General features: G+C 55.0%; 1 protein-coding gene across 1 annotated transcript in view; it reads left to right on the top strand.

The window, feature by feature from the left end:
* Positions 1-12,227, top strand: part of LOC119402432 (ATP-binding cassette sub-family C member 3) — a 311,062-nt gene that overhangs the window by 53,873 nt on the left and 244,962 nt on the right. The window contains exon 5 of the mRNA XM_037669579.2: positions 672-875. Within this exon, the coding sequence (XP_037525507.1) occupies positions 672-875 (204 nt within the window). The remainder of the gene's footprint in view (positions 1-671; positions 876-12,227) is intronic.

Below are 12,227 nucleotides of genomic sequence, written 5' to 3' on the forward strand. Positions count from 1 at the left end.
CAAACATACCACTGATTAGGTTTACTTCTTTTTCGTGTAAAGAAACCGATGTTTGGCTGACTCCCTTTCTTTTTTAATGTAGGAAGCTTCCACAAGTTCCCGTGTCGTTTGATCACTGTGTCTAAAGAGCACTGTCGTGTCACTGAACAGGCTTGCACCCACAAGTGTTGCAGTGCGAAGGCAGGTTGGCATACGTGCAGGTCTTCACGGTTCCAGAATGCTTATCGTTTGTGTATAAATAATCTGCATATGCCAAATAAATCACAGTTGAGAGTCAGCGCTTGTTCCGTGCATGCTTTTCTTCGTCTCGTCCGTCTGCACGCTGTTCTTGCCCGTCACCAACTAGCCCAATTTTCAGTCTTGCTGCATGCATTAGATTTCGGAATAACTTCTAGCGGCGCGTATTATAACTTTGTTGCATCACGCAGCACACCCCGATCATGAATTTCGATGCCTTCCGCTTCACAAGTGTGCGGCAAAATTTCGTCAGGGTGCTTCAAGTAATGTAACAAAGTGACACGCCGAGTGATGTAGTCAGGAATGTGCACTTCCGCACAAGCGGCCGGCTGCACTCTCAGTTAGCCAGAATGAATGACCACCTAGTGCTTTAGTTTCGACCCGAGTCATTTTTGTGCCGCGATACTAATCGCCATCCTTTGTCCGGTGTGTAGGTTCAACTGATGAAACACAAGGACCGGCGCCTGAAACTGATGAACGAGATCCTTGGCGGGATCAAGGTGCTCAAACTGTACGCCTGGGAGAAATCCTTCCAGCAGCGTGTGCAAAGCATCCGAGATGATGAGATGAAGTCCTTGAAAGTGCAAGCATACCTCAGCGCCGCCGTCATCTTTGCCTTCACCTGTGCACCATTCTTGGTGAGAGCAGACACAGCGCAGAATGTCGCCGTCTCTGATGGTTTCAAAGATATCAATTCAAGGACGCATCTAAAGACAAAGAACAGGAGTGGTTTCATTTCATGCGCTAACACGTGTTCCCCAACAATGTAGGGCCGGCATTTCGCGGTTGCTGTACAATTCAAGAATAACTTACATGCATCTTGGCACATTATCACTCCTCTTGTAGCCCTTAACTTGGTTCTTTGCTTCTGTTCGGTTTAAATACCAACACATAAGCAAGTGCGTATGCAGAGCTACACGTGTACATGATTTAAGCGTTTAAGATGCATTGGATTTGTAAAGACGTTGTGGGAATCGAGCGCGCCCTCCCCTTTGGCGCCTCGTTCCCCAGCTAACGCGTGTGCTGGCCCCGCGCGGCTCGAGCGCCGGGAACCGCCGTTATTCGGCGACATGGCTACCGTGGCTACGCCGCCAGGCATTGTTGCTTGGTGCGAGCCATGCATTGGTCTTCCCCGCACGATCCACGCGACCGGACATGCCTGGATGCTCGCGCCACTACGCTAGCCTACGTCACTGCGCAACGCCTGTCCTCATTGGCCGCCATTGACAACCCCCTTCCCCATGAGCTCGCTTCTGTGTGGCGTTGGCTGGCTCGCCGCGACAGATGCTTTCAGGCCGGCACGAGAGGTTGACGCGCTGCTCTGGCAGGCGGCTTCTCGTCCGTGTGCTCGACTGCTGCCCTTTGTGTGATAGTCGTAGCGCCGCTGGCAAGCGTACTCGATCGGTCTTGCGGAGTTACCCTGACGGCCCGCAAACCCGCGATTGTCGCACTGTGCTGCATCTTGGGTTAATAAACCCGTGTTTGTTGACAACCTGCCTCGAGTGCTTTTTCTGCGCCGTGACGAAGAGTCGACGAACCCGGCCGTAGCGTCTTTGTTCGGTGCGGCAGTGGAGAACGTCGCGTCGCTTCTCGGTCGCCTCGTGGGGTAAGCTTCGTGCAAACCTATCTCCACAACGTTTATTAGCGGGTACTCGGCGACGATGCACGACAGCGACAGTCAAAACGGGGCCGACTCTCAGCACGAGGGGCGTGCTCTCAGAGAAGAGGACGACCCACTAGACGGCGCTCGAGAATGACGACCCGTTACAGAGTTCGAACGCTTCGCTACAATTACCCCGGGTACGAAAAGGGAGCCGTGTGACGACACTTGTCACTATGAGAGGCTCATGGTAGGGCTTCAGGCGTTCCACTTTGACAATGTCGCGCCCTCGACGGCGCATGTCCGAAGATGATTCCATGGGTTCGATCAGGTAGTTGACCGGGGATGTGCGTTCGACGACACGGTATGGGCCTTCGTATTTGGGCAGTAGTTTGGAAGAGAGACCACTTGCAGTAGTAAGAACCGAAAACCACACGAGCGCTCCAGGGAGGAACGTGGACGCAGAAGTGGTGGTGTCACCACGAATGCTTTTCTGCCGCTCTTGGTCATGCGTAGTAAGTCTTTGCAAGCTCGTGACACTCCTCAGCAAGTCTGGCTGTGGCAGAAATAGGTGCATATTCAGATCGATCCGGCTTGTAGGGAAGGATTGTGTCAATTGTGTGCGACGGCTGCTTGCCGGACAATAAGAAAAAGTGTGAGGAACGAGTAGTGCTCTGAGGAGCGGTATTGTAGGCGTACGTGAAGAAGGGCAGAATGGCATCCCAATCTGTGTGGTCGGCGGCGACGTACATCGAGAGCATGTCGCCGAGCGTACGGTTAAAAGCGTTCGGTGAGGCCATTCGTCTGCGGGTGGTAAGCAGTAGTTTCGCGGTGAACAACGTTGCATTCTTTTAGAATGGCTTCGAAGACTTCCGACAAGAAAACACGGCCTCGATCACTGAGCAGCTCCTGGGGTGGACCGTGACGCAGCATGAATCGGTGGAGCAGGAAGGAGGCCACATCGTGCGCTGTAGCCGCAGGGAGGGCGGCACTTTCAGCGTATCGCGTGAAGTGGTCTACAGCGACGATGGCCCAGCGGTTACCAGCGAACGTCAGAGGAAGTGGCCAATACAAATAGATGGCAACGAGCCCAAACGGTCGGTCAGGGCAAGGTAGAGATTGCAGACCAGCCGGCGACAGGTGCGTTGAAGTTTCGCGGCGCTGACAATCGATGCAGGAGCGAACGAACTTCTGCCCGTATCGGTACATCCCTGGCCAAAAGTACCGTTGGCGAATGCCATAGTAGGTTTTCGATACCCCAGAGTGCGCACACTGCGGATCAGAGTGTAACGACTCGCATATGTCAGAACGCGGACTGCGGGGTATTACTGGTTGCCAGAGGCGGCCGTCGCCGTTAAAATTGCGTCGGTGGAGCAGGTGGTCGCGAACGGCGAATAGGGGGCTTGACGCAATGCGCGAGTGGATGGTGTGGCCGATGGATCAGTCAGCAAGTCTATCAGTGAGGCAATCCATCGATCTTTGCGCTGTTCGGTAGCAATGGTGTGAATGTCGATGGAAGAAATGGCAATGTGAGACACTGAGCTGTGGGCATTGTCGTGAGTCAAGGGAGAGCGCGACACCGCAACGGACGTCAGCATGCTGGCATCCGTTGCGGTACAGCACGCGGATGTCGTAGTCTTGCAGGCGAAGTGTCCAACTGGCGAGACGGCTCAGGGATCTTTGAATGACGACAACGAGCACAGTGCATGATGGTCGGTGACATCAAATGGGCGGCCATAAAATAAGGTCGGAACTTCGTAAGGGCCCAGATTATTGCCAGGCATTCTTTCTCAGTAGCGGTGTAGTTGGTCTCGGCTTTAGTAAGCGTACGACTTGCACATGCCACGTGATATTCCGGGAACCCAGGTTTGCGCTGCGCAAGAACAGCGCCAAGGCCAACACCGCTGGCGTCCGTGTGTACCTCTGTAGGGACCGTAGGGTCGTAGTGGCGTAGTATGGGAGGAGACGTCAACAAACGTCGGAACTTTGCGAAAGCGTCGTCGCGCTCTGACGACCACGAATTGAGGGGCCCGTTGCTGCCAAGGAGCTTCGTCAGCGCCGATATGATAGTCGCGATGTTTCGGATGAAGCGTGGAAAGTAGGAGCATAGTTCTACGAAAGTGCGCAGTTCTTTGACGGACGTAGGTTTGCGGAACTGTGTCACGGTCCGAGGCTTGGCTGGATCGGGGAGAATTCCGTCCTTGGACGCGACGCAGCCTAGTATTGTCAGCTGCCGTGCTGCAAATGGGCACTTCTTTTGATTCAGTCGTAGCCTCGCGTCGCTCAAACGCGTCAAAAAATGCCGCAGGCGTTGAAGATGCGTGGAGAAGTCCGGTGCGAAAACGACGACGTCGTCGAGGTAGCACAGGCACGTGTGCCATTTCAAGTTGCGGAGAACGGTATCCATCATGCACTCAAATGTCGCGGGCGTATTACACAGCCCAAAGGGCATGGCGTTGAATTCGTACAAGCCGTCGGGCGTGACAAAGGCTGTCTTCGGTCGAGCGTCATCAGCCAAGGGACTTGCCTGTACCCTGAGCGCAAATCGAGTGATGAAAATAGTTCTGCTCCTTGGAGACTGTCAATGGCGTCGTCTATTCGAGGTAGGGGATAAACGTTCTTACGGGTGATCTTATTCAGTCGTCGGTAGTCCACACAGAACCGCACAGAGCCGTCCTTCTTCGCAACGAGAACGACAGGAGACGCCCACGGGCTGTTTGAGGGTCGAATAACATCGCGGCGAAGCATGTATACGACTTGCTCGTTAAGTACACGACGCTCTGCTGGATAAACCCGACATGGACGTTGCCACAGCGGTGGTTGGGCGCCAGTGTCTATGCGATGCGTGACAGCAGATGTGCGGCCGAGAGAAGTTTGCGCGACATCGAAAGAACGAAATTCTTCCAACATGCATAGAAGCAGGGAACGCTCCACCGACGTAAGGTTGTCAGCAATCGAGGAAAGAAATGCATCAGGGGATGACGAATCAGCTGTAGAAACAGCACTGAGCGTACGGGAGCTGATGCAGTGCGTGTCACCCGGTGCGTCCATAACTTGTGCGTCTTCGAGGGGTTACGCTCTGCCAGGACATTACCGTCGCACCAAGCTAACAATGAACGGGGATGGGTTGGTAACAGAAATATCGGTGTCGCCCTGAGTGACTTCCACGGCCGCAAATGGCACCAGCAAGTCTTTCCATTGAAAACGCGGTCACAAGGAGAAAGGAGTGCAACGGCGTCGGAGAGACCGGTGCAGTAGACCGACATAGCCGTTGACCAGTTTGTAGGAACTGTGGTGTCGCCTTTGACGAGTACCTTGGTCGCAGCCGATGGACTATCTGCCGGCGTCAAATCTGACAATGGTGTGAGAGCTCTATTTCGGCTGGTGCGCAATTAATTACGGCGTCGTGGCGCTAGAGAAAATCCCCTCCCGTGATGACGTCCTTAGAGCATGAAATTATGAAGAAGTCGACGGCGTACAGATCGTCCTGAATGATGACACCGGCTGTGCATACCGCTGTCGGGTGAATACTTTGGGCGCTGGCTGTACGAAGAGAGAGCCCGGAAAGTGGCGTCGTCACTTTTTGTAGTAGTCGGCTAAGTTTAGCGTCCATAACGGATACAGCGGCTCCAGTGTCGATGAGGGCAGATGCACGAACACCGTCTACAAACATGTCTATCACGTTCGATGGGCTTCGATAGCGTCGCAGCCCTTGCCTTGTGTACTGCGACGACTAATTTTCCTGGTCGCGTGGGACCACACGTGGCCGCATCGGCGACAGTGAGCGACGGCGTAGAGACGGTGAACGGCGGGTATATGGTGCGGGGCGAGACGTCGGTGACATAGGCGGCGGTTGGGCATAATAAGGGTGGCTTGATTGGCTCCTGAGGGTTGATGCGACCCGAGGCGGCTGCACGAGGTTGCAATAGCGTGCGTCGTGATCGGCGCAACCGCACGCAAAGCAGATGAGGCGGTTGTCAGAAGTGCGCCATCGGGTCGTGGGTCTGATCCATGTCGCCGAATGCGATGTACGAGGCGGCTGCTGATATGACTGCATGGTGGGCTGCAGTCGGGACCTGTGGATGACCTCGACGTATGTAGGCGGCACAGCCGAGTCGAAGGCCTGGGGTCTGGCTACGGCTTCGGCGTAACTGAGCGAGCCAGCCACAGGAATCGCTGGGGGTAGCCTGGCTACAGCTTGCGCGTAGCTTAGTGGCACGGGCCCTGGAGGCGACCGGTGGTATTCAGGAATGACCTCCGCGATTTCTTGCTGAATCGCTCGGCGGAGGGGAGGCAGAAGTGTAGTTGGACGGCTGTTCAAGATGTTGCGGTGGAGCGAAAGCCAGAAGAGAGACCTGTCGGGAAATTTCCTCTCGCACAAACGACTTGATTTCGGCGAGCAAGGTGGAGTGGTCAGAAATGGCCGACAAGCCCGGGAGATCAACGTCGCGTGATGGTGGGCGACGGGTGATCAAGCGCTGGCGGCGCAGCTCCTCGTAGCTTCGGCACAGCGTGATGACCTCTACCACCGTGCGAGGGTTTTTGGCCAGCAGCATGGTGAAAGCATCGTCGTCGATGCGTTTCATAATATTCCTGATTCTGTCAGACTCCGACATGCTCGCGTCGGCTTTCTTGCACAAGTCAAGGATGTCTTCAATGTAGCTCGTGAAAGATTCACCGGCCTGCTGAGCTCGCTCACGTAAACGCTGTCGGCTTGCAGCTTGAGAACGGCAGGGCGGCCAAACAGGTCGACAATGGCGGTCTTCAAATCGGACCACGTCGGAGAATCGGATGCATGGTTGTTGTACCACATGCCTGCCACACCCGCGAGGTAGAAAACCAAGTTGTTCAGTTTGCCTGCTTCGTCCCCTTTATTGGGGACGCTCACGCATTCTTAAATTGCGAGCCAGTCCTCCACGTCGGTGCCATCCGCGCCGGTGAAGACAGGAGCGTCGCGGATACGGGGGACACCGGGTCAAGCGGTCGGTGTGGGAGGCGGCGTTTGCTGGGCGGCGTCTTGCGGCATGGTAGCTGGGACGGTACGGGATCGAAGCTCCAGGGGCATCGAATGGAGACCGAAGTTGTTTTAAGAGCACAACACTCTCCACCAAATTGTAAAGACGTTTATTAGCGGGCACTCGACGACGATGCACGACAGTCAAGGCGGGGCCGACTCTTAGCACGAGGGGCGTGCTCTCAGAGAAGAGGACGACCCACTAGAAGGCGCTCGAGAGGACGAACCATTACCGAGTTCGAACGCTTCGCTACTGATTCCTAAATGTTTGCATGAATTCGGACCGGACAATTGTCACTGCAGGTGACTGAAGAATAGACAAAAGGATGCCGCAAAAATTCGTGAGATGAAGCTTCGTGAGATGAAAAATTCGTGAGATGGCCGGCCGTAAAAACTTTGGTGTGTACAAAAAGCCCCTCGGAGCGCCTCGCGTTTCCTAGAAACCGCTCATGCCACAGCTGCGCCGCACCTGCTCCGCGAGACCAGCACGCGGTCTCTTCATCCTCTTCGTCGTCTTCACCTCCTGCTTCGCCACCACTGTTGAGCACACGAAGGCGATAATAGAGAGTTTGAGAATTGGGGACCCAAGACGCTGGGACCCCAAGCTGCGGTGGGTAGGCTGCTCTCGCGTTCGGAGGAGCAGCAGAGTTTCGAAATTGGGTCACACGCAAGATTCGTTGATTCAAACGCACCGGGCGCCACATGTGGCGAAATTAAAATCATGGCGAGGCGCGTGCCATACTTCGTGGCCCCCGCTGCGTCATCAGCTGGCGACCCAAGACGCCTTGGGGACCCATGCTATAGTTTTCGATTTTGGGGCCTTGGGCCAACGCGAGCGCAAGAGCACAACAGTGGCTTGTGTTCTGCGCATGCGCCCTGGCGGCTCGCAAGCTTCTTGGCTCCCCAAGCTCCTTGGGGCCCCAATTCTCAAACTCTCTAATGTACACTGACTCGTTAAGTGCACTAAAACCTCTATATCTGAAATCCTAGTGTGAACCCTTAGTTGGCGAGGTTTTAAATATTCTGAAACGAGAGGCAGTATCCGTTCGTTCCTGCTGGGTCCCAAGCCACGTTGCGATGCCGGGCAATGAAAAAGCAGATAAATATGCTTCCTTATAGCTGCTGACGAAATAGTTACAAAAACGAAAATTCCTTTTAAGGACAGCCAGCGAACAATTCGGACAGCTTTGTTCGGTAAATGGCAGCAGCAATGGGACTGCGCCTAGTAAAACCTGTACTTGGAGAATGGAAGACCTGCCCTCACCAAGAACGGTTTGCTGAGGTCATTTTAGGCCGACTCCGAATTAAGCACACACACCTGACACACTACTTCTTACTCACAAACGACGAACAAACAACCTGTGAAAAATGTCCACAGCCCTTATCATTAATGAGAAGTGATGGACAATAATGTCAAGGAATGTTACTACTTATAGGGGGTGTTATAAGTAGTGAATAGGATATAAATGTGAAGAAAGTAAAGTGGACGAAAAGGTAACTTGCCGCCGGCAGGGACCGAACCTTCGACCTTCGAATAACGCGTCCGATGCTCTACCACGGAGCTACGGCGGCGGTCACCCTCCCGTCCACTTTATGGGGTATACATGTGCATTTAAACCAAGTTATCAAGTTACCTCTCCGTCCACTTTACTTTCTTCATATTTATATCCTATTCACTGCTAATAACATCCCCTATACTTTCCTTGACATTATTGTCTGTTAGTTCTCCTTAATATCGTGGCTAAGAAAAGAAAAACGAGCACTTAAGAGTAATTTAAGAACCATTAAAGTGACACACATCCTAATCTCATGTATACCCATACTGTTAGGCAGACAAGAAAGTATTTCGGCCAGCTGTGCAAACAACACACGCTTATCCACCCAGCTCTGCTTCTTTGAGACGATCCTCTTGTACCCTTGCCTGCTGTGCTGAACCTTTTAAGAGAACGTGGCTTTTTAAATAAGCTGTACGCGACGTTATTTCACCGTGCATTACACACCTTTTCCCTCGCGCAGCACAGCCACAACTGCTTTTGCGCCATAAAACGTCGAATTACCTATCTTCTGCTTCGCTCTCAAAGCATCTTCGCCGACTGCTACGGCGCGCGACTCTTGAGGGGTGCGACAACGAGTACAGAGAGAGAGAGAAAAAAAGAGAGAAGTTTTAGGGGAAGTGATCCTTCGTCAGGCGAGATTCGAACGCACGTACCCATAACCCAAAGGCGAGCCTCTTAACCACTCGGCTATCCAGGCACGCTTGCATAACGTAGCATAGCCTTGTGTTATGTAGCATATCTACGGGGTAGGAAAGGGAAATGAGGGTAAGGAGGACCTATGGGAGACCGAGGAAAAGGAGAGAGTAAAGCATGGCATAGAAAGAAAACAGGAGAGAAAGAAAAATAGAAAGGCCGAGATAAAAAAAATAGAAAAAAACACGCAAAAAAAGACACACAAAAGAGAGAGAGAGGAAAAGAAATTCGTGCCATCTTCGCTCGAGACGGCCACGGCTCTGCCGATTTTTCGCCTGCTGCCTGATGCCAATAAACACGCTCCCAAAATAAGACCAATTTTGTCATTGAGTTCAACAAGGCGTTCATACAAAACATTTGTTTTTTTTTAATTTACTTATTCACTGTGTTTAGCGACGTGTAGGAAGTGATACAGACTGCCTGCTCTCGAACAGACTTGAATAAAATAAAGGTTTCACTGAATAATTCTTAACGAATAAGCATAATCAAAGTATAAGGTAAATTGTCGTCAACGATAACGACGCTTTCCAAAGCGAAACTTCAGCGCAGCTCTTATGATCTTGCGATATTGTCACGCGGTCGTGACGTGGACGAAGGCAGCAATCGGCTCGTTCGAGAATAAACTTTTAAATGCGAGGCATATCTTAGCGAACCTCAGGATCTTTGGCAGTTTCTGTCTACGTATATATCTATCTACCTAGCCGCCTATGTCTCGGCGCTCTCCTGGTCGTCTCCATAACTTGTAATATACCAAAATTGGCATAGCAGTGGTTCATTGTATGACGAACACGATTCACTGGTCATGACATGAACAACGCAAAATGCCTGTCGAGTACGTGATGAAATCCCTTCTCTCAGTCACGTGTTGCAATTACCCGCATACCACAGTTCATGTTATTCGGGTACGTGCCGCAGGTGATTCACAGTCTCAATCAACAGAGTAACGGCGAATGAATGAATAAAGCAGACGCCACGTACCGTAGGAATCGATGTAATGCGAAGCATTTGGCGGGAAGGTGACTGTGGCGCAATTTTTAGGGGCGACGCTCCTTATGCCGTGGGTGTGTCCATCCTCCGTTTGTTTGTAGCGTTGTAGTAGCCACCTCTAGCTCGCGAGAAGCGCGCGTTCTGGTATGCAATAGAAGAAGACGACGTTGACGAGTGAGACTCTCGTGCGTGTTCGCCTGTGTGGCATTCTTTCTTCTTTACTGCGCGCGTTCTGGTACGCAGTAGAAGACGACGTTGACGAGTGACACTCTCGTGCGTGTTCGCCTGTGTGGCGTTCTTTCTTCTTTACTACGTCTCGTGTTTTCAATGACACCTGAAGACAACATTTCAGAAGTAACGCGCCATGAGGCTCTCTCTTGGCACGCTTTCTCTTTAGCTCGGAGTCGCCAGATGGAAGACAAGACTGCGGAACGGAGGGCACGGAAGGCGGCGGCAGCGCGCGCTCGCAGACAGAATCCTGAGGTGAGAGCCCCGAGGCCGAAGCTGCACGTCGACGCCGCGAAGCAGATTCCGCCGTTCGAGCCCGCGAAGCCGAAGCTGCTCGACAAGCTGCACGGCTGCGGCGAGAAGACCCCGCCGTTCGAGCCCGCGAGGCCGATGCTGCTCGACAAACTGCACGGCTGCGGCGCGAAGACCCCGCCGTTCGAGCCCGCGAGGCCGAAGGTGCTCGACAAACTGCTCGGCTGCGGCGCGAAGACCCCGCCGTTCGAGCCCGCGAGGCCGAAGCTGCTCGACAAGCTGCACGGCTGCGGCGCGAAGGCCCTGCCGTTTGAGCCCGCGAGGCCGAAGCTGCTCGACAAGCTGCACGGCTGTGGCGAGAAGACCCCGCCGTTCGAGCCCTCGAAGCCGAAGCTGCTCGACAAACTGCACGGCTGCGGCGAGAAGACCCCGCCGTTCGAGCCCGCGAGGCCGAAGCTGCTCGACAAACTGCACGGCTGCGGCGCGAAGACCCCGCCGTTCGAGCCCCCGAAGCCGAAGCTGCTCGACAAGCTGCACGGCTGCGGCGCGAAGACCCCGCCGTTCGCGCCCGCGAGGCCGAAGCTGCTCGACAAGCTGCACGGCTGCGGCGAGAAGACCCCGCCGTTCGAGCCCTCGAAGCCGAAGCTGCTCGACAAACTGCACGGCTGCGGCGAGAAGACCCCGCCGTTCGAGCCCGCGAGGCCGAAGCTGCTCGACAAGCTGCACGGCTGCGGCGAGAAGACCCCGCCGTTCGAGCCCGCGAGGCCGAAGCTGCTCGACAAGCTGCACGGCTGCGGCGCGAAGGCCCTGCCGTTTGAGCCCGCGAGGCCGAAGCTGCTCGACAAGCTGCACGGCTGTGGCGAGAAGACCCCGCCGTTCGAGCCCTCGAAGCCGAAGCTGCTCGACAAACTGCACGGCTGCGGCGAGAAGACCCCGCCGTTCGAGCCCGCGAGGCCGAAGCTGCTCGACAAACTGCACGGCTGCGGCGCGAAGACCCCGCCGTTCGAGCCCCCGAAGCCGAAGCTGCTCGACAAGCTGCACGGCTGCGGCGCGAAGACCCCGCCGTTCGAGCCCGCGAGGCCGAAGCTGCTCGACAAGCTGCACGGTTGCGGCGAGAAGACCCCGCCGTTCGAGCCCTCGAAGCCGAAGCTGCTCGACAAACTGCACGGCTGCGGCGAGAAGACCCCGCCGTTCGAGCCCGCGAGGCCGAAGCTGCTCGACAAGCTGCACGGCTGCGGCGAGAAGACCCCGCCGTTCGAGCCCGCGAGGCCGAAGCTGCTCGACAAGCTGCACGTCTGCGGCGAGAAGACCCCGCCGTTCGAGCCCGCGAGGCCGAAGCTGCTCGACAAGCTGCACGGCTGCGGCGCGAAGACCCCGCCGTTCGAGCCCGCGAGGCCGAAGCTGCTCGACAAGCTGCACGGCTGCGGCGCGAAGACCCTGCCGTTCGAGCTCGCGAGGCCGAAGCTGCTCGACAAGCTGCACGGCTGCGGCGCGAAGACCCCGCCGTTCGAGCCCGCGAGGCCGAAACTGCACGGCTGCGGCGCGAATCGGATCTTCAAAATGTGAAGGACCATGAAGCGGCGTGAAAGCGCGCGTACCGGCAGGCAGAGCCCGAGGCTGTGCGAGCACGTGAAGTGGCTGCAAAACGCATGAGGCGGGC

This window comes from Rhipicephalus sanguineus, chromosome 8 (genome assembly GCF_013339695.2).
Source record: "Rhipicephalus sanguineus isolate Rsan-2018 chromosome 8, BIME_Rsan_1.4, whole genome shotgun sequence".
Classification (NCBI taxonomy): Eukaryota; Metazoa; Arthropoda; class Arachnida; order Ixodida; family Ixodidae; genus Rhipicephalus; species Rhipicephalus sanguineus.